The following is a 22,436-nucleotide window of genomic DNA, read 5'->3' on the forward strand; positions in this document are numbered from 1 at the left end:
CAACAGGTGGCGATATATTCCTAAACTCAGCTACAAACAGTTTAGGTCTTGACAAACTTCACTGATGGTTCAAATGTTTCAGTGTGTTGATTCAGCAGTCTGTATTTAAACTTCTAGTTTACTATATTTATGTATGTTTTATTTCCAGGTGAATGCAGAGTTCCTGCGGATCACTACAAAACCCCTGCAGGCGAAGTTCTTGGCTCAGCTGGACAATTTAACAGACAAGCTGATGCAAATTTTTGAGGGGAGCAAAGGGCCAAAAGATCTAGGATATCATGGCGATCAGTAGTTTGGTCAGTACTAATGATAAACCCATCAATTAAATGCAATCAATGAATTACATTTTTTTCACCCTTTTTTTCACCCTTGCATTAGTGTGATGACATCGACATAAAGAGGGAGCATACTCTTAAAAGCCTGGTGATCTACTTTAATGAAGATCCAGACCTACTGTTCAAGGAGTATCTGGTACGCTTATCACACTTTATTTTCTAGCTTCAGCTTGAGTTAGGTTCATCGCACGCAAAATGCTCATATATTCAAATAAGACAATATAATTGTGAAATATGTATTATTCTTAATAGTCATTGTTGAAACTTGTACTGGAGAGCACCTTTTAAGGGGACAGATTCAGCAAAAATTCAATTGTTCATTTTTTTGGTGCTGCCATGTAGGTATCTACTGCCTCTATAAACACGGTAAATGTGAAGAAAACATTCATCCGTTTTCTGTCAGTGTTTAAATTCAGTTTATTTATATAGCGGTATATCACAACAACAGTCATCTCAAGGCACTTCATAAAGTAAACACTCCAATGAAGTTCAGTTAATTATGCCCATTATTAAAAAGTCTTCTATATAAGGAACCCAGCAGATTGCATCGAGACACTGACTAGTGTCACTGTCGTTACAGCAATCTTCTGGTTTCCGGAATAATGTGCCTAAAACAAGCTGTTTCAAAAGGTTCCCAATTGTCATGAAATAAGGGAAATTGACCCAGCCCACACACACACACCTACACCTATAGATACTTGAGGAGCTGCTCCTCTATTTCAAGCCCCTCCCAAGGGGAGGTACATAATATCTAAACCCAAACTATTGATAGAAAACAGATTGATAGGTTTTATTCATGTTTGGAGTGTTTATAGAGGCAGTAGAGACCCATATTTCAGCACAAAAGGATACAAAGCTGAGTTTTGCATTATATTTCCCCTTCCAAGTGACAGAGCCCTTAAACCTGAAACATCCTGTTTTTCAGACCTCCACTGAGGATGAACGGTTGAGATCCACTGCAGCAACTGTCATGGGTATTTACACCATCAGAAGAGAAGGCGTTCAGGAGCCGGAGGATGTTGGAGTTGTCATTGAAGGTACTACAGTTATGAACAACCTCGGTAGTGTCATCATGGCATTCATCGTCCTCTTTGGACTGATTTATGCACTTGATCTGAGCTATCCAAATGACCTCAAGTACACTTTCGACTTTTGTCAGAAGATGTTAACGAATCTGGATGGACAAAGGCTAAGTACAAAGATGCAGCAAATGAAATTGAAGATGTTTGCTTAGGCAAACAAGACCCCAGCACAAAAGTTGATTTTGGCCTTTTTATCTCTTTTGTTCAAACTGTGACCTTTTTTGAAAAATGGAAGTTGTCTATTTTTGTCTGCTGTTCTGTTGTATGTTGTATGTTGTAAATTTATTTTGTCATTATTTTGATAATTAAATTAGTTTTCTGGTAATTAAAATTATGATTTAGTTGAACTTAAAATAATCATTTTAATTCTAAAGAAAATATAGCTCAAATGAATGACATTGTATTGAGTTGAACCAACCAAAACCTTTCACATCTTATTAATGTAATTTTTTTCCTTTTAAATGTGTTTAAAAAATTGTGTTCTTATGACTCAATTTAATTAAATTGTCATGATGTATGTAGATTTGGTTGAACCAAAATAAATGTATTACGTGGAAAACCTGCCATCACTCAAATTGAGTTCATCCAATGACTAATTTTTATGAGTGTATGCAGCGAAGGAGGGGGGTTACATTACTAGATGATTAAACATGAAACTATTTTGCTGATAATAATTGAAACGATTAAAGAAAATCAAGATAACTCATAATTTTATAAACTGGAATGATGAAATTATATTGGCTGGATCTGATCATTGGGGGGTCATGACCCCCGTAACCCCCCTGGAGATTACGCGCCTGGTCCTGAGGTCAAATCCACCATCTTTGTTTCAGTGCTTCATGTTCTCCCGTGTTTGTGTGCGTCCTCTCCGGTACTCCGGCTTCCTCCCACAGTCCAAACACATGCAGTTAGTGGGGTCAGGTTAACTGTGAGTGGTTGTGTCTCTGTGTTATTCGACCTTAATCAATGACTTTCTACACAGCAGCTGATGAACATCAAATCTGTCTGGATGATCAGGATATGACTGAACCTCCTCCACATGTATCACCTTCCTGTTGTTGTCATTAAGTTGGAGCATTGCATGTACTGTGTTTGTGTCGATTGTGAGTTGACAGGAATCTGATGGAGAGAACAAACACAATCCAGCTGCAGTTATTGATCCATCATCTGTTCATTGATTGACACTTTGATGATGACTCCTGACATGATGAAGATGGTTGAATGTGTGCTGCTTTGTTTTCATGAATCCCATTAAAAACACACTTACACTTCCTCAGACCTGGTCTCAACCATTGACTGTAGAAAACATGGACGACGCGACTCCGCCTCCTACCATTGTGCAAAAATGAAGCCGCTTGTGGAGGCTGCCATCTTGCAAATTTGGAGCCAGAGTCTGCGCAGTAGTGACTTGAGGTGGAGCGACTGTGTAACGCTCCCGCCCACACACCCGCTGGACATGACCGCAAACACGCCCCCCTACACTTTTTACTTAGCCCGGCTGCTCGAGTTTTTTTGCTGGTTTACCGCGACTGACGACTCCTTTAATTAAGGTAAATACAACCATGTCACTGTTATAAAACAAGACGCACAGCTTATCATCTTATAGTTCTAAAATCACTCTGTTGCTAATTCGTTAGCTAGATTAGCCGCTAGCATACGCGCTGTGTTGGAGGCTTGTTGCTAGCTAGTTAGCGATGCTACACACCTGCTACTCTAATAGTCTGTGTTATGGAAGGATTCAGCACTTCTTATGTTTGTTTTTATCCATTTTTAAACAGCGATGAGATCATCTGCACACTCTACAGAAGCCCAGAGTTACTGTTAATATAAAAAATATCATGCTGTCCTTTGAGATTTTAACATAAGACTGTGAGTGTCATGGATCTAAAACTGTTTAAATCTTCAGAGCCCTCTACAGCCTGGTAACATGGAAACTTTAAAAACATCAGTAGAACGTTTCAGTAGTGTAGTGCGATTTGTTCTTTTCATTTAATAATAGAGTCCATATTATATGAACAGCTACATTCACCCTGGAGAGAAACTAGTGAGGGAGACCACCAGGACCAAGCTGGGTTTCCTGGGTCCAGAGGTCTGGAGAAACTTCTTCCCTTTCTTTCATCACAGATGTCCTGTGCCAGATGTTCTGTTGACCTACTGAGAGAGGCATCATTTAAGAAACACCAGGAAGACTGAAGCTCATCGCATTGATCAAGCAGGACTCCTGATCTTGAGCTGCTGGTGATCCTGATCCAAGAGATGGATAAACAGCATTTCATGAACACTGTGATGGAGACCTTTGGTTTGTGTAATGTTATAAATACTCAGATACTCCCTGGAGGTTCCAGACTTTTACATAAAGATATTATATTCAGTCCTGTAGAAAGTTATATATTTAAAAATATATGATCCTCTCTGGTTACTCTGGTATGAATAACTCTGAATCACTTTATGGTAAATAACACACTATCTGCAAAAAACTGTGAAAGAATTCCAGATGACAAGTTTGTAGTTCAACATACAAGTGACGACCTTTGACCTTCATCAGGTTTTATTTAATTGTGCCAGAGAAAATCTCATATGCTCTTCATGCAGCTGAGTACATCAAGTGTTTAAAACGGAAGCTGTGCAGGTCTGAGATCAGCAGCTTTGTGAAACACCAAACTGAGGTCCTGTTAATGCTGATATATAGTGACACAGTTACATGAGTGATTAATCCTTTTGTTTTTTGTCTTTAACTTTATCAATAAAGCTGCAGCTTTCACTGACAGCACGTGTAGTACTTTAACCTTTGCACTGTTTTCATCAGTTCATTTTGCAGTTAACATGTGAACATGTTGGATGATCTGTCTGCTGTCACTGGGTGGTGCTGAGGTCTGAATCTGAGGGCAGCTCCTGTAATCACAAAGAGAACAGAACCATCAAACTCAAATATAAATTTTATCCCTCAAAACTGGAATAAAGCTGATTCTTCTGTCCTCACACACTCAGGATCTGAAGTTCTTCTCTTACATTTTTTCAGTATTACAGTACACTACAGTACTTTAATCCATAGTTACTGATTAATGAGGAGTTACTGAAGTACAAGCTTTTAAAAAAGATGTTACTGTCTTTACAGATGTGGCAAGAGACTGAAAACATGCTGTTGTTTGCACATATTTAATATTCAGCTCTGCACAGGAGCTGAAGCGGGGTGCAGCCTGTTGCTTTTACAGTATAATACTTGTAATAAAAGTACAGTAACAGTAATTAGTGACTGATTAACCCGGGGCGTTTCTCTTGATTTCTTTAGTAAATTCATTCACCTGCACAGATTAGCTAAACGAACCCCGATAGCCGAAGGGTCCTAGTAGTAGTAGTTCTAGTAGTCCTAGTAGTTCCCAGGAACTACTTCCTGTCTTGTTAACATAAGAGTATGTTGCCCTTCAAAACACCTCCACTTCTCCTCTTATTAGAGGACTGCCTTATTATTAATCTGCTAATTCTGTCAGTTGAAGAAAGAAAAATGCTTGATCTCACCTGAGAGTTTCCAGTGTACAGTGTGGACTCTTCAGTCCTTTAGACAGAAGCTTCACGCCTGAATCCTTCAGGTTAATGTTACTCAGGTCCAGCTGTCTCAGATTAGAGGTCTGAGAGCTGAGAGCTGAGGCCAGAGCTTCACAGCTTCTCTCTGACAGGTCACAGTGACTCAGTCTGAAAAATAACAGATAAACCATTACAAAAAACACTTATGTTGAAGTGTAATGAGATACTATTATATTCAGCAATATTTAATCTTGTTTTTGTCAGGAAACTGAACACTGATGCAGAGCAACATGTGGAGAGAATCAGAGGAGAAGAAGTGAAGAGAGAACTGCAGTAAAACAACACTGAATTGTCACTAGATGGCAGTGTAGGCTTTGGTGTGTGTTTGATCACTTTGTGTTTGTCTGTTTCTGGTGTGATCACAGCTGAGACGTGTTTGGTTCTGTGGGCCTTTCAGTTTCATCTAAAACCTCCTGAAAGTCTGAATAATCGTCTCCTTCGTTGAGATCAGACAAAAGCACTAACTAACAATAACGACTAGTAAGTGCCTCAGTTAGCAGAAATTACAGTCAGAGATCAGTATTTATGAAACCTCAGAGAAATCAAACTTCATAACATTTATAGAAGCAGAATTATCCTGTATGTTAATCATCTGAAACATTATTATTATCTAAATACTTCATGAATCATTTTCTAAGTAATAAACCTATAATTTACAACCATAACAGCTCCTAAATAACTGGTCTGTCTGTGATGTAATACTTTAGACATATAAACTGCTGTCACTGATGATGTTCTGAACTTATTGATCCAGATCTTTTAAATCTGTCTTAATGTAACCGGCGTGTTCCTACATTGTGTCTGACAATGAAAGGTCAAAGAAACAAAGAGCTCCAAGTCACTAACTTGCTCGCTCCAGCTGCTACAACCAAATGCAAACAGTAGGGAAGAGGGTTAGCTCCACCCACCACAACTTCCAAGCTAGCAAGAATGATCTATTCATGCTAGCATAGCCTGTGCCTGTAACACATCTGTGGCACACACGTACTACACATTTACAGCATCTAGCAAAGACACAATGATGACAATAATTGAACTAAAAACACAATCAGAAACATCAGGGTGGCTAAATATACGTTATATGTGTGTTGTACAGTATTGGGAAAGAAATGACACCAACCTCTCCCACAGGGGAGTTGTAGAAAAGGGGAGGGGCCAAAGGGGTACCCCAAAATTTACAGGATTGCACCAAAGACAAAGAAGAAGAATGAGGAGGGGCTCCAACTGATAATAAACATAAGTGCAGACTTGGAGGTCCTGAAAGTATAAAAGGAACAGTTTGGGTCTGGTTCCATTAATAAACTACATACTAATGCTCACTATTGTGTCGTTATTATAAAGTGCGACTAAATCCTCCCTCTGGATGGGAAGAGTCCATGTGTCAGTATTCAGACACCTGGCTTGGGTTTCTGCAGCTAATGTGTCACCTGTGAGGACTCTGAGACAAACCCACAGCATGCAGGTCATTTCTACATCTGTTGGTGTGTCCTCAGTTTCCCAGCATGCCTTGGCTGTGCTCATGGAAGTGAATGAGGGGGAAAGATCTGTCCTGCTGCCCTGTCAGTACTCGGATTTCATACCTGGTGATCTCAGAGGACAAAAGCAGCGTTACAGCGGCGCACATCGATGAGAGCTGATGCTCTCAACACTTCAGACCTCCGCCTGTCTCTGAGAAAACCAACAATGGCTGTCAGCAGCAACTACACCTGCTCCACCAGTGCTGGGAGAGAAGAGCTGAGACTGACAGCTCTTTGTACAGGTCAGTACTGCAGAGGTCAGAGGTCAGTTTGCTGACAAACCATTTAAAAACATTTTTGAGCTAAAATCCATGGAAGTCACAGAGGAAAGAAGAGACACTGCAGAGAGGATCCAGAATATTTGATGTTTTCTGATGACAGTTAAAGTTTCCAGCTATCAAAAAGTGTAACAGCGCAGCCTTCATGTCCTTTCAGTTCTCCATCATTAATGATGACTGTCCGTTATAAACCATGTTGGCTAGTTTTCTAACTCAGTCCATGTCTCCACAGCAAACTTCTGTGCCACACTTTCTGTGCTGAGTCTTCAGGGATTCTTTTCACTTGGTGCTGAACTAACTTTAATGAATTGGGGCTCCAAAGAAACCCCAGCCCTCCCTAAACAAGGCTAACAAGCAATGCAACAACTCTTTGGGCTCTCTGTAGTGTAGCTATTAATCACAATCAGCTTTACTGACCACAGATATGCACACATGACACCTTCATGACAGACACTTACTATATGCACAGCATATGCATGAGGACTGACTATAAATATCTATAGAGCCACTTCCTCTCTCTGCTGGTGGTACATACCTGTCCTTCCATCATGGCTGCTCTCCTTGCTCCTCCTCTTTCTCTGCTTTCTGCTGTCTGAGGTTTTCACTAAGTACACGGTCAGTTGTGGCTGATGTCTGTGGTCTCGTCCTGAACAGTGGTTCTGCTGACACTCACTGGTCCTCTGACTCGTTCCTTTCTCGTGTCAGTGCTTTCAGTCTTCTCCTTTGGCGAGCTCATTATCCCAGCTGGGTATCTGATCAGGGCGCCAAGGCGCAGGTGTTGATTGGCCACAGTCAGATCCACCTACAAGCATCTTTGAGGGAAACATCCTGGTGGCAAAAGAAGCTGAAAGTCACTGTAGAGTGTAGCTAGCATACAGCTAAAGCTAAGTCATTTCAAAGAGTTCTGTTCAATTCTAGTTATCAGTCACGTCTGAGCAACAACAGGAAGTGCTGTGGACTTTTGGAGGAAACAGAAAGTTCATGTTGATGTCACAGCTCATTGCTCGCCCAGATCTTTGCACATCTGTAGAACTTTGCTGCAGAATGCAAAGCACACGTGGCTACAGGAAGAGTTTTAGCTCAAACTTTGTTGGTTGGGAGCTGAACATGAGAAATCCTCAACACCAAGACTGATCACAGACACACAAAGCCCCGGGTCCACTCCACAAACTGTACGTGTCTCATTGAAACACAACGTGACCAAACAACTATGTTAATAAGGTGAAAGCTGGTCTGGAGTCATTAGTGACCATCACCTCCTCTGTCTCCACCCTCCTGCAGGCCTTCACCTCCTCATTCATCCACAGTCTGCCTCCCTCTGCTCCATCAGCTGACGTCCTCTGTACAACTACCTGCTGTGTGCACATCTTTGATTCTTCTTTTTATCCTGCAAAGTTCAAACTTCACTATAATACAAAGACATTTCAGAAACGCTGCACTGAGTGAAAGATAACAGCAGTGACCTAAATCAGTCTCCAGCGTATTCAAATAGATTTTCTGTGAAGCATTAAAATCAAACTTTTGTTTCTCATCCTTTCAGTTTTGTGCTCGTGCTGTTAGTCTGAGAAGCTCCTTGTTTGAAGTCAGCTCAGGATCATAAAGACTTCAAATCTATTTGATGCCTGAGTAACTTCCATACGCAGAAACATCTGGATCAAATCCACACTGAATGTTTATGTGACACATTTAAAAGAAGTCTGTGTTGTTCACAGTCGTGCTTGAGTGCTGACAGCTGACAGGACCAACAGAAATAATGTGTCTGTGCTGAATGAGACACTAACATAACACATGATGATGAGTCTGTGATGGGAACACTGGTTCTTTCAGTCACTGGTGTCCTCACTCCAGTCCATGTCAGCTGGAACTAATGATTTGGATCTTATTGTGCGAATGTTGTTGGATCTGTTTACATATTTTTATTAAAAACAGTTTTATCTAACGTGATCCTTTCATATTTTAATAAGTGTTATTATGGGCTGTAACAGGCTGACTGTGTTACAGAGGATTTCATCCTTTGTCCATCAGGACAGTCAGACAGAAATCTGCTTCCTGTTCCCAGTGTGAGCGTTTGTCAGCCTCACTGATGGAGGACGGCTCTCTCACAGTGTGCAGACATATTTAATGAGTTACTGCTAACAGTCACAGTTCATCACAGCAGCTGTTTAATATGGACGTGAAAGAATCAGAGATCCAACATGTCCTCTGATCTGGACCCACAGCACTGATCACTGATCACAGAGTCTGTTACACAGACTGACCGTTCTGTGGTCAAACATGAAGGCATCAACGTGACCTCTGACCTTTATCTACAGTGTTTCAGTCTATTTGAACTTTTACATTGAGCCTCATGATCACTATGATAACATGTGATCATTCAGCCCCACGAGTTCATGGATACACTGGAGGAAATGCATCTTTATTAGAAGGACCAGACCTCACACTTCCTTTCTTCTGTTTGTCTCCAAACACCTTCTCACATTCACATCTCTGTTCTGGTGTCCATGTCCCGCCCTCTCTCTCTTTGTAACCAGGGAGATCTGCTGACCCAGGATCAGACACTGAACCTCAGCCTGAGGTGTAGATAATTGATTATCATTCATTCAGCTTAATTTGATTTATACAGCACCAAATCATCACAGCTGTGGACTCTCATCTTCTATCAATAAAGTTATGTTGTATATTCACTCTCATGTCATTGACCTTTTACATTAGAGCAAGTCATCTATTTAAAAACACTGAAAACTTACTGCAGCTGGAACAGCTGGAAGCATGACCATGTGCTTCTGTGCTTATGCAGGATGGTAGGTCTCTCTCTCTCTCTCTCTCTCTCTCTCACACACACACACACACACACACACATACACAGCCTTTATCTTAAATGATGCAACATAATTGGTCTAATGATCACATGTCTAGTCATTAGCACAAACATTCATTATGTTTTCCTTTGAGGATCAATCAGTGAAGGAGGCGCACTACCGTAAACCTCAGTGTAGAAGCGCAAGGAAAATCCACCCGTGTCACCTGACCGCATGTCCCGGTAAGTCATGTGTGTGGAGGCTCAACCGCAGCACTGTGTAGCTGTAGTGTCTCCGTGATTTACAAACATATATAAAGAGGATCCCCGCAAAACGCTCGTGTCAGTGTTGGAGTTTAATCTGTGACATAGAGGAGCTCGTTACCATGGAGCCTGACGACAGGAGAAGGGGTTTCCCTCTACGGCAGCACTTTGAGCTGATCTCTCCCAAAGAGATACCGCACACAAATACCTCCATCACCCATCCATCCATCCTCCATCGGTCCACCCATCCTTCATCCATCTATCCTCTGTCTATCCTCCATCCGTCTGTTCTGCTGAGCCGTATCAGCGTCACGTGACCACAGTCACTGCCCATGTTGGAAACGCTGCAGCAGCTTCAGCATAAACATCTCATTTCCTGCTGGATTTATTTACATGTTTATTGAAACCACAGTGACACATTTTTGATCTCAGCATCTCCCATCTATGAACAAAAACACGACTGAATCACACAAAGTCACATGTAGCCGTTTCCGTTTCCATGGCAACAGCTGAGAGGCATCACCACCCAGTGGAGCACCAGTCTGATCACAGGCTGGAGGAAACATGTTGGATGGTCACGTGAGCTGTAGTCGGCTCCTGATAAACAATCAAATCAAAGACAGAAAACAGGATGAAGCTTCATGAATGACAACAAGGGAAATGATGACATCATTACAGAAACACAAACATGGATATAAAACATGCCAGACTGAAAATGAGACGTCAACAGCATCACAAACATTAATGTTTAAAGCTTCCACGTGGTTTACATTTCCTCCATGGAAACAGGAAGTGCTGCTTTTAATTTGAAAACACATTTAAGGATGTGGAAAAGTACAAATCTGGCAGCTTTTGCTGGACAGGAAGTCGGTAATGTGTCTGTATGACAGCTGTGGAAGCACAGGAGCAACGTCTGTGGGAAAATCCACAGACTCTGTACCACTCGGACATGTTTGAAGGAGGTTTTTCACAATAAAAGCCAAGGTTCAGTTTAAATGAAACTTCCTTCACCTTGTAAGGAAACATTTTGTGGACACGATCGTTGTCCAGCTGACAAAGTTAGTCCAGTGAGAGACGGCAGGAGGAGCAGAGGTCAGCTCATTGTGACAGAGGTCAAACAGATGTGAACAGGACACACTGGTGTGTTTCATCTCCACACACAGACAAACCACAGCAACACTGACTCCACACTCAGCCTCCCAGTGACCGTGAGCTTACCCGTGCCACCCTCTGTGGACCCCCCTGTGTCATGTGATGGTGATACAGGACGTTTTCCACACCCAGCTCCACACTGAGTCCTGGCTTCAGTGGGTGAGTCCATCCAGCAGAGACGTGGAGACACAAAGATCTGCTGGAAAGTTTCAGGTGTTACGTTTCAGTTCAGGTTCATGGTTGTCCACTAGAACCTGATGTAGAAGCTACAGCATGGAAGCACACGATGATGGGGCCGAGGAGCAGCTCTTTACTCACATCTACTGCTTTTATGTCCTTTTGCTGCTTAATAAAGTTCAGCTTTCTTCTCCTGCAGATGCTTTGACAAGTCGTTTGCTGTCCCCATGACTCAGGACCAACAACGTCGGTGCAGCACTGCAGCCGTCTGTCTGAAGGCCTGAAACTCCTCCCACGCTGATCACAGGTGAGCATGGTGACCTTCAGTCAGGGAAACCTGTGATTGTTTCTGTCCAGCTCAGCTGTTGGACAGTAAAGAACTCCAGCCAACCTCCAGCAGGGAGAAAGAAACGTGTCTGTATTATGATTGGTTTTCTCTGAGAGTGATCACAGATCCCTGCAGGGTGACTGAACACTCGCACACACTTCCAGCTGTGGAGGCGCAGTGATGGCGCCCTGCAAACATGAATGAACCCTGTGCACTTTGTTTACATGCTGCTTTATGCTCTTTGCTGTAACTGAACTTCATGTCTCCTGAGCACGACCCCGGCGCTCTCCTCCTGTTACAGGATGTGATGTGTCAGATGGGTGTGTGCCCGTGGGGATCTGTGATGTTCAAGGTCAGGACGTGTTTCAGCCCCTGCTGGCGTTGATGTCACAGAAGAGTTAAATCCTTCCTGTTTCATCGTCCTCGTCTTCTGACAGCGAGCAGAGACGTGTCTGTGACAGCGTTTGGTCGTGTCGACGTCTCGTTACGACGCAAGCGTTTCATTTGATGAACAGTCCTGATGGATTGTGATTGGTGAAACTGGAGACTTGCTCCGCCTCCCACCTCGTCCATCATCTTCCTGTGTGTTGTCCCAGTGTGTGTTTGCTTTGATGTGGATGTCACAGAGTCCTTCACTGATGCAGACGCCTCCTGTCTGTGTGGCTGCTGCTGCTCTGTCTCTAGTTTCTCTGCTTCAGCTTTGTTTTCTCAGTCTGCAGGAAATGGCTGTAATGCCCCCCTCATGCCTACTTTAGGCCCCTCCCACAGGCTAGACAGCGAGACTGTGACATCATCATGTGACGCAACCTATTGAGTTAAATCTTTCTGTACTTCCTGTTTAGTGACCTCATCATTTAGCACAGCCTCATTAAATCTGCAGTATTTAGATAGTTTACTGGGTCCTCACCATCAAACATACTGGTTTGTGTCCTCACACAGTGATTGGTTCTGTACTACAGTCAGCTGTGGCTACAATGTAGCTTGCCAATGCCAGTGACATACCCATATCCCAGTCAGGCGGCCTCATTGGTCCAGCTGTGAGTCCGTTACCGTGAACTATGGAGCGGCAGATTTGTGCTGAACTAAGCTGCACACAGCTGATGTTAGCCAGGAAAACATTACACACTGACTTTAATGGTGAGACCAGAAATACAAACACACACAGTTTGTTGTGTGAAGAAATCAAATATGAGCTGAACAAACACTAAAGTTCCTAAAGACAAACTGTTAAAGGAGGAAACAAAGCAAACTTACAGTTTCTTCACACACCAACAAGAAGCTCCACTCCACACCTGAGGTTGTCTATTTTTTATTCTAGCTCCAAATACTCTTTGGGCATGTTTCTTTCTCCACCCATAAGAATATGGAGCAGCTAGTGCTAGGTTATGAAGGACCACAAGAGCCACGCGCATCAAAATAAAGAATTCTGTGCTGAAATAATGAATTGTAGAATAAATTCTGCATTTGTAAATTCATTTTGAATTCCAATTTAATAAACTGATTTTTAAAATGCTTTTAAAAACTTCATTTCAAAAACCGTGGGATGTAAGGAGCTCACTGACTGGTTGGAAAGACACAGGCTGTCTGCTTGGATTTTTCTAGCTCATGGCTTCGCCCTGCTACTGGCGTATGTGCCTGTATTAACGGCCGTTCAGCCTCGGGATTTACACTCGGCTCGACACGGATATGTGAAGAATGAACTGAAGCGCCTTGAGGCAACTTTTGTTGTGATTTGGCATTATTTATTTAGTGTTTCTATTTCTAATTCTTTAGAAGTACTAAAATACCTTATTTTTAAAGCCAACCTAGACTTTAACCATTCATAACAGGCCACTAATCTGGTTTATGTCTTTGGCTTTTGGCTTTCCATAACCAAAACTTGTATCTAAACACATCTTTTTGACAAAACAAATTATCATTATTATTATTATTATTATTATTATTGATAATAATAATTTATTTTTGTTAATTATTATTATTATTTGAAATGTAATTAAACAGAAATGCTCGTTAAATATAAAAACAGTTTGCTTATGTTGCTGAAGAAAGGCTAGATTTAACATTAACAGATGCCATGGATGTTCAAAAGCTGCCACAAGGCATTACACAAAGCACAAAGCATTTAGCAGGGTGAACTGCCTTTCCTCTCATCAGAGCATCAGACTCTGGAGGTTTCAAATTTTACCATCAGGCGAGTCCTCGCAGCATCTCCTCCAGAACTCATAGATGGGTTACCTCTGCAGTTCTCCATCCGTCCACCAGATGTCCTCAGTTTACCAGCCATCCCAGTTCCTCTAGGTCACTTGACACCCTGACCAACTGTTCCGTTTCATGGTTCCCTTCTCATTTTCTACACCAGATTCAACTAGGTCATTGTCATCATTACCACCACATTCTATTAAAATCATTTTAAACTGAAATGTGGTTAATAATCTCCAGCTGGGGTGTGTGTGTCTACCTGCTCACTGATGACATCACCCGGTCCCTTCTCTGTGATTGGCTGCTGTGTGTGTGGGTGTGTGTGTGGGTGTATGCATGTTTGAGCACTCACAGATTTAGAGAGTGAGAGTCACAGAGCTGCTGCTGCTGATGAAGATGAAGGTGTGGGTGCTGCTCTTCATTCTCTCCTCTGCCCTCTTTGTCTCCGCTGATCGTGAGTCTCTGATTCCCTTTTAAAAGATAATTTAAAGCTGTATATAAGTTTAAACAACCAGGGAATAAAGCATGTACCGTTCAAATTTCTAAAAAGTATTGGACTACTTACACTTTTAGGAATTTTGATAAATTCTAGTTCCAAAATTGATTTTTCTCTGATCCAGAAGACCATTTTGTAAGGTCAGGCACTTGCAATGTCTGTTCAAATTTATACCAAAGGAGTTTAATGTGATTGAGTTCAAGTTAGGCCACACCAAATTCCTCCAGCCAGCCTTTATGTAACTTATTTTGTGCACTGGTGTAGAGTATTGCTGGAACAGAAAAGAGCCTTCCCCAAATTATTCTCAGAAAATTGGAAGCATTAAATGGCTGAAAATGACTTGTTAAGCTGAAACATTAAGATATTTTTTTTCCACTGAAAGTGAACATATACCATCAGGGTGTACACCTCACCCCTGGCGTTGTTGCCCACCTCTCAATTTTAAATACACGTAGACATTGAGGGCTATCAGGAGGGGCTATGCGCTTAAATGCTGCTCTCTGGCAGGTAGCTCGATGCCCTCCTGGGTTTTAAATGCACCTTAGAACTCACATGCATCAACACTACATATGAGCGGGTGGAGGGAGGTTTGGAGTCTTCCCACACCCCCGTTCTCTGTGACCTGCTGGAGCGGGGGGCCAGGAGGAGGAGTTGGCCGTCGGATTGGGGTCTGGAACGTGGGGCCTCCCTGCTGCTGCGGAGTCGGGGCGGTCTGCTTCTCCCCACTGCAGGGAAAAGGGTAACACCACCTGGGTCTGGGTGCAGTTTCCTCCTCCAGGGACAAGGGTACCTAGACCCGGTTCTTAGAGTACGCTTGGGGAGTGTGATTGTGTGTACAGTGTCTCTTTATGTCCGTCTCCACGTTGGTTGAGTGTGGAGTAATTGCATTTGAGAGCATGAGGGTGGGAATGGATGTTTGTATCTGCGTGTGCCTGTATGTCTGTGTCTATATGTCAGGTTGGGTATCAGACGCCACCTCTCTGGGGACATCTCAGGCCCTCCAAGGTTTGGAGGCCTATCTCCCCCCGCCACTTCCCCTGGCAGTGGCAGACGCCCTCAGACATCGGTGAGTTAGTGGTTCTTCGTGTCCGGGGGTGTGCGCCCAGGTACCCACCGGCTCACTCCTTGGCGGCTGCTTATCGGGGCATGGAGCCTGGGGCTCCCTCGGGCCCACTCGGGGTGGGGTGCCTCGGCCTCGGCCCGGGCTCGGTCACTCAGGCACAGCTGGCTGCCGGCGGAGCTCACGGGCACGTCACTGCAACCCCCCCTGGCTTCTGCTCCATGGCTGCTGAGTGACCCCTCATCTGGGACTCTCCTCAGCTCTTTCTGGGATAGTGGCGCGGCTGCCCCTCTGTTGGTCTTCCTTGGTCTCTTGTGTTCTGAGGGCCTCTGGATGTCTGGAGTTTTGATCTCCTCCATACCTGCTTCATGCCCTGGAGGTCGGGGCAGTGGCCCCCCACACCCTCTAACAGATCATTACATGAAGGAACCTTTTAAATGTCCATGCTGACAGGTGTACACACAGGTGATCACACACACAAACTACACCCTTTTTGGCTCTTACCTCAAAGCACACTGTGCACTGTCGATCTTACGTGCTGCACAATAATGTTTAATATTTAGTATTTACTGTTATATTCCCATAGATCATCGTGATGTTGGTTATTCTATTGCTCTCGTTTTCTTTGCTTGTTTTCTCTTTTTTTCTTTCTCAACAGGTGATCCAGGTGATTGGTATATGTATTTTTTGTTGGTTTTTGTTTTTTGCCCTTTATCACCGTTCCTCTTCCCAGCTGTTTTTCTTTCCGTCTTTCTTTCCCCCAGTCAAGTCTGTCCCGTATTCAGCAAGTGAAAATAAAATAAACAATAAAAGGTGACTCAAATAGACCATTACAGCAATGCTGGGATGGTCCATTTGGTAAAGTAAATCCGTTGGGCATCTTTCTTTGCCTTTAGACAATAATTCTGATGGCAAAAGAGCCAAACGGGACAGGCAAAAAAAAAAAAAAAAAGAAAGAAAAAGAAAAAAGAAAGTGAACATATACTGTACTATACTGTGAGTAAGGACTGAATAACAGACATTGAATCAGTCCTCTTTTCTTCTCAGTTCTACACGAGAGTACCCGAATCATTGCCTGTTCAGACCATGATGGAGAGGATATGTATACACTGGATGATGAAGAGACCTGGTATGCTGACTTCATCAACCACAGAGGAGTTGATTGTCTTCCCGACTTTGTAAGTCATCCAAGCTTTGAAGGACTGTATGATCTGGCTGTTAGTCAACAAGAGCTCTGCAAGTATAACCTGGAGAAAATGCGTCAGGGTATGAAGGACATCCCCACAGAACTCGGTAATAACAAATCCGCTGCCATTTATTTGTTTCCACTTTTTATTATTTTATTCTCTTAGAGAGTTATTCTAACCTTCCCCATCTATCTACCTGCCTCAAACAGCCTGTGGACTGATTTGTACACGAAGGAGAAATTTTGCATTAAAAATTCAAAGGATGTGACATTTTTGCTCCAAGTGCACCTCTTTTCTGCTTCCACAACTGTCTTCCGTAGAGATAAGCTCAGCTAACCAGCCAGCAACAAAAGTTTCCAGTTTTGGCAAATGTTGCCTACAAATTCACGTCATTAAAAAAAAAAACTTTTTAACAAATGTTCAAAGAACATATACATTCAAAAGGTCATTTAGGTTTCTGTTAAAAGTGAAACTGAAAAAATGTTTTGATTGTACCTAAATTATACTTTGAGAATATTCTTGTAGTTCAATATTACAAACTTATAATGAAAAAAAGAAAAATACATCTCAATGCAACATGTTTCAGGAACTTATATTGAGATGTATTTTTTCATTTTTCACTCTTACCATGAAAAAAAAAGGCCAGCTTTAGTGACAATCCTAATAGTATATCATATTCCAAGGGTATGGGGCAGCACGGTGGTTAGCACTGTTGCCTTACAGGTCCTGACTTCAGCATCAGGCCGGGGTCTTTCTGTGTGGAGTTTGCATGCTCTCCCATGTCTGTGTGGGATCTCTCTGGGTACTCCAGCTTCCCCTCAAAGTCCAAATAAGTTAGCAGTTAATTGGGGATCCTAAATTGTCAATAGGTGTGAATGTGAGTGCAAATGATTGTCTGTGTCTGTTTTAGACCTGTGGCAGACTGGTGACCTGTTCAGTGTGTACCCTGCCTCTCACCCTAAGAAAGCTGGGATAGGCTCCAGTCTACCTGTGACCTTAATAAGGATAAGTGGAAAAGGATCAATGGATGGCTATTCCAAGGGTCTACATCTTGTCAGTTTAGGACATTGGCCAATTTAGATATTTTTTTTATTTGATACGTGGCCTCACTGCAAGAAGGTTGTGTGTTCTAACCTGGCGCTTTCAATGTGGAGTTCTGTCCTTCCATAGTCTGAAGACAGATATTTTAATAATCCATAAATTAACTTCAACTACATTCTGGAAACATTTCAAAATCCTCCCAATAAAAATTGGGTTCTTAGGGTGTATTATGTAACATTATTATTGCTTGACCAGATGCATTTGCCATTTATGTAGAGAGCCTTATCCTGCATTTTTTTTTTTAAAAAGAGACATTATCAACAAAATAATTCCACACTCATGGAATACAGAACATGGAAGTTAATGACATGCAGTAGTGAGTTAGGGTTAGTCAAAAGAGTTTCTTCTGTGTATCATGGGAAGTTCCCAAAACAGCCTGAGATTGAATAAATAAAAAACCTTCTCAGTAAATGCAAGAATAAAATAAAATAACTTTCAACACCTGATCTCGTCTCAATGAGTGAGCAAAAGATCATCCACAGATGATCATCCACAGTCCTACCGGTCATACCAGAAGTGTTTCAGATTTTCTTTTCTGAATAACAAAGATTGAAAGAATTTGTAAAAACACACATTTTTTTAAATCAAAGAAAGTAGAAGGAAAAATCTTCAGAAACATGACACACAGGAGTGAAACACAGAACTTCCTGTTCATCACATGACTTTGGTAATTTTCCTAACATCAGTTCTCACATATTCATATTTTTTTGAAAACACATTTTATTAACAGACACTTATTCATTTCAGTGTTTCTATGCTTTTTTGTTGTTTATAAGGTCTCACATTCATTTTTTTTAATTTTATTTGAATAGTTTTATTCTGTTAAATGTTATTTATTTAGCATCACACACTCCTGATTTGTACACCTTATGCAGTTCCAGTACATACTGTACACCGATTTCTGTTTCTTATAATGGTCTTTTATATATTTAGTACAGCCTTTTAGAGCTGAGTTATTGATACTGTACATGTTTGTGCACAGATGCTCCTTCCAGTCTGATCATCTACACTACACTAAATGTGGAGCTCGGAGTACAAAACACTCTGATCTGTCATGTGACTGGTTTCTATCCCGCTCCCGTCAACGTCACCTGGACCAAGAACGAACATCAGGTCACTGAAGGAACCACCATCACTGTTCCCTTCCCAAACAAAGATGGTTCCTTCAGACAGACGTCCAGACTGGACTTCATTCCACAGCAGGGTGACATCTACAGCTGCACTGTGGAACATGTGGCCCTGACCCAACCAATGACCAGGATCTATGGTGAGCAAATTCAACTCAGTTTTATTAACTTTTTACCAGTTCACAACATGTGTCTCATTGCATTTTTCATATAGTCTAAAATAACCATTACACAGTTCTAGTGTAGATAATCCAGTGAAACTTCTCTCCCCTCTTGTTTACGATTCTATGATAAAATTTACTCCATCCATGACTGATCCAAGCTGACCTGAATTCAACAGTCATCAGTCAAATTCTTGGAAGTCGAACATATTGTGTTCCATACTCTTTGCCAATTTGTTTTTTATTTAGGTTATTGAGTTCTGATTATAATGGAAGTCGTTATTCATCCAGTAACCCTGGGGCAATTTGGTGACACTGCATTTTCCAGAACATTAAAAGGCAAAGTTTCAGATCCCATGTTCTAATAACATTAACCATGAAAGCACCTGCAATAAAATAAAAACAATTACTTGTAGCACGGAACCTTGTGGAACTTCAACACTAAATGACTGTATCTAAATGAGAAGTTTCATGTCCCTCTGTGTTTCTGTCTGTAGATGTTGAGAGTGCTGAGCCCAGTGTTGGACCTTCTGTGTTTTGTGGAGTGGGTCTAGCTATCGGTCTGCTCGGAGTGGCTGCTGGAACCTTCTTCCTCATCAAAGGAAATGAGTGCAGCTGATTGGCTGGAGCTGTTGTTTTAATAAGTCAGGTTTAGTCTGTAATTTGATTACACAGAACCAGAAGTTGTACTAGTAATGAAGGAAGACACCATTCTCTGATAAACTGTTGCTTTTTAATGAATTTGTGTTTATAATATAATCGAAACATCTGGATAAAGACTTGTCACACAAAGCAGTAGCAGATATTCAGAATGACCTCAGACCTTTCAATACACACGTATATGTTCATGGGTACTTACTCTTCAATTGTAGGGAACATTTCTTTTCAGACTGTTGTTTTCTCACCAATAACAGCGTTGAAAAGTTATATTTTCTTCAAGCTTGGAGGCAAAGCCAAAAGTAATAATGTTTCTACATAATTTGTAGGAAGAAACATTGTGCTGACACTTGATTATAAGAAATGAGCACTTTCCCTTCATTAGGATGTTTCAGATATGAAAAAGTTTTGTTGTTTTTTTCATTAACATGATCATCAATGTCTGAAAGTGGATATTCAGAAGTCTCTGAACATTTACTGAGGAAAATTAAAAACATATTTATTTCACGCCAACTTAATTTTCCCTTCTTATTTGGTGGTGTTGTAGAAAATAGTTTAATGGTATTTTTGTCTTGTTGATCAGTTGCTCTTATTATGTTGCTTATTGAGTCTCATGTTTTTTTTTTTAAATTATTAAACTGAATCTGTCACATTGATTCCAGAACTATAAACTGATTTATTTTCCTCTACAGCTTTGATTGCTAATTCATTATAACTTTAATTAAACATTAAATAATAAAAATACAACAATGTATCAATCTGTCCAAAAGCACAGCCCAAACCTGCATCGTGTGATGGATGTACACACAGATGCGGCTACAGCCACAACATTTTCATGGTGTCTGAAGAAGAAGACTGAAAACTGATGGTGAACCAGGCTTCACCATCAGTTACCAGGCCACAACCAGGCTCCACCATCAGCCAGCAGTCCACAACCAGGCTCAACCATCAGCCAGCAGGCCACAGCCAGGCTCCACCATCAGCTAGCAGGCCACAACCAGCCTCCATGATCAGCTCAATGAGGAGGAAATGGAGGACATAAAGAAATCTCTGAACTTTATGTCAGAAGAAATAACAACCATTGCAAAACAACAAAAATTTATAATCAACTTAAATGAGGATATTAAAGAATTAAGAAGGCAAAGTGAGGAAAAGGACAAGAAAATTGCGATGTTGGAAGGACGAGTGGCAGAGTTGGAACATGTGATAGTAACAGGTCTGGAAACCAAGCACCAGACATATGCACGGGAAGCAGCAGAAGAGAGAGGGGAGCCACCTGAGCAAGAACTGTGCTCCCTGGAAGAACAGGTAATGGCCTTTTTCAATAGTAAAGGCATTGAAATGGATACTAAGGACACTGAGTAGTGATGTGTTGGTCGCGAACGAAACGGCTCTTAGAGCCGGATCTTTGTGAACGACGCGAGCTGGCTCCTTATTGGGAGCAGTGGGTTTGTTTGTTTTTTCCTTCTCTCTCTCTCTCTCTCGCACTTGTTTTCCGCTTCACTTCGCAAGCGAGCCTTGTGCTTTGCGCTGGGCAGAGGGGGGAGGGGCGGTAGTTACACTCGCAGTAGCATAGGAACAGAGCGGGAGGGAGAGAGAGAGAGAAAGAGAGCCAGGGACAACAACGTCACATTAGAAAGGTATAGTAATCATCCACAACTATTTTCAGTTGCGGATGATAAAGGATTCAGAAAGTTGATTCATGCAGGCCCATATGACAGAGAATGTGCATCTTCTTTTTGTTTTCATATTTTAATTTATATTTAATTGTGTTGTGGTTTGCAGTGTTTTGTGTTGTTTCCCTTTAAACTTGTTTAAAAGGAAAAAGCTGAAAATTTAAATATTTAAAAGTTGAAATGTGAATAGTTGTTTTTTGTATTATATGGCTTATTTATTACATTTTATGTAGAGTGAATAAATAAAAGCATATTTACGGTACCCTAGACACAAAGCACGTACAAACTCCAAAATACGTAAAAACTCCATAGCACGTACAAACTCCGAATCACGTAAAAACTCCAAAACATGTACAAAACACAACAGAAGTGCTCCAGGATGCTAGGCGCAGTGTTGAGCTTTTGTTACCTAGTGGCTACACAAGCCAGCAAGTACCAACGACCGTATTTGGTGTGTGGTAGTAACAGGTATATGAACATTTTTTTTAAAAAATCATTTGAATATATATGAGTGCTTGTGTATAAATACACAAACGATACTCATAAGCTTTCGATTGTGTAATTTAAGTGATCCAGGTAACTGTGTTTTGGAAGTTCACTTAACGCTAGAAATGTATTTTGGAGTTTGTACGCGCTTTGTCTCTAGGGGCCACCGCATATATTTATACATAAACATATATAAATAAAACCACTTTTTTAAAAATTAGTAATTCCTTTTGCGCATAATTTTATATTATTGTTAATAATAAATTAATTAAAGCAACAAAACAATCTGAAGAGCCGGATCGGCTCTTGTTAGTGAGCCGAGCCGAAAGAGCCGGTTCTCTAAAAAGAGCCGGAAATCCCATCACTAACACTAAGGGATGCCATGCTCTTCCAAGGAAAAACAAGAATCAAAGAATCTTTTTACAGGCCAATCTTGCCATTTGTTTAAGAGATGTTAATAGGAAGTGGAAGAAAGAGTTACTGAAGCAAGGCAGAAAGTTGAAAGGAACAAATTTGTATGTTAATGAACACCTAATCAAGAAAAATGCAGATATTGTAAGACAAGCAAGATTATTAAGAAAACAGAAGAAAATACAGTCAACCTGGACAACAGATTGTAAGGTGTTCATTAAGTTAAATGGAACACCGGAGCAGGCAAAGGTCTTGGTCATTAAAGAGCTGACGGAATTAGAAAAATACGGCTGATAAAATGTAAGGCAAAGATTTGGGATTTTCAATGCACTGTCAAATTGGTGGTTCTTGGCTAAAACAAAG

The 22,436-nt window shown here is 41.4% G+C and overlaps 1 protein-coding gene across 1 annotated transcript; it reads left to right on the forward strand.

Moving 5' to 3' along the window:
* The first annotated feature begins 14,082 nt into the window (after positions 1-14,082).
* LOC120438790 (H-2 class II histocompatibility antigen, A-U alpha chain-like) lies at positions 14,083-19,580 on the forward strand. The gene is made up of 4 exons (XM_039609224.1): positions 14,083-14,165; positions 16,315-16,560; positions 18,538-18,822; positions 19,341-19,580. The coding sequence occupies exons 1-4, from the start codon at positions 14,102-14,104 to the stop codon at positions 19,460-19,462; spliced, it is 717 nt and encodes a 238-aa protein (XP_039465158.1). The 5' UTR covers positions 14,083-14,101; the 3' UTR covers positions 19,463-19,580.
* Positions 19,581-22,436: the final 2,856 nt, after the last annotated feature.

Source organism: Oreochromis aureus, linkage group 3, assembly GCF_013358895.1.
Source record: "Oreochromis aureus strain Israel breed Guangdong linkage group 3, ZZ_aureus, whole genome shotgun sequence".
Classification (NCBI taxonomy): Eukaryota; Metazoa; Chordata; class Actinopteri; order Cichliformes; family Cichlidae; genus Oreochromis; species Oreochromis aureus.

Excerpts from the sequence above, each read along its gene's own strand:
- LOC120438790 (XM_039609224.1), top strand. The coding sequence starts at position 14,102 with ATGAAGATGAAGGTGTGGGTGCTGCTCTTCATTCTCTCCTCTGCCCTC. Across the intron at positions 14,166-16,314 it reads CCTCTTTGTCTCCGCTGATC|TTCTACACGAGAGTACCCGA; the intron begins GTGAGTCTCTGA and ends TTTTCTTCTCAG. Across the intron at positions 16,561-18,537 it reads GGACATCCCCACAGAACTCG|ATGCTCCTTCCAGTCTGATC; the intron begins GTAATAACAAAT and ends GTTTGTGCACAG.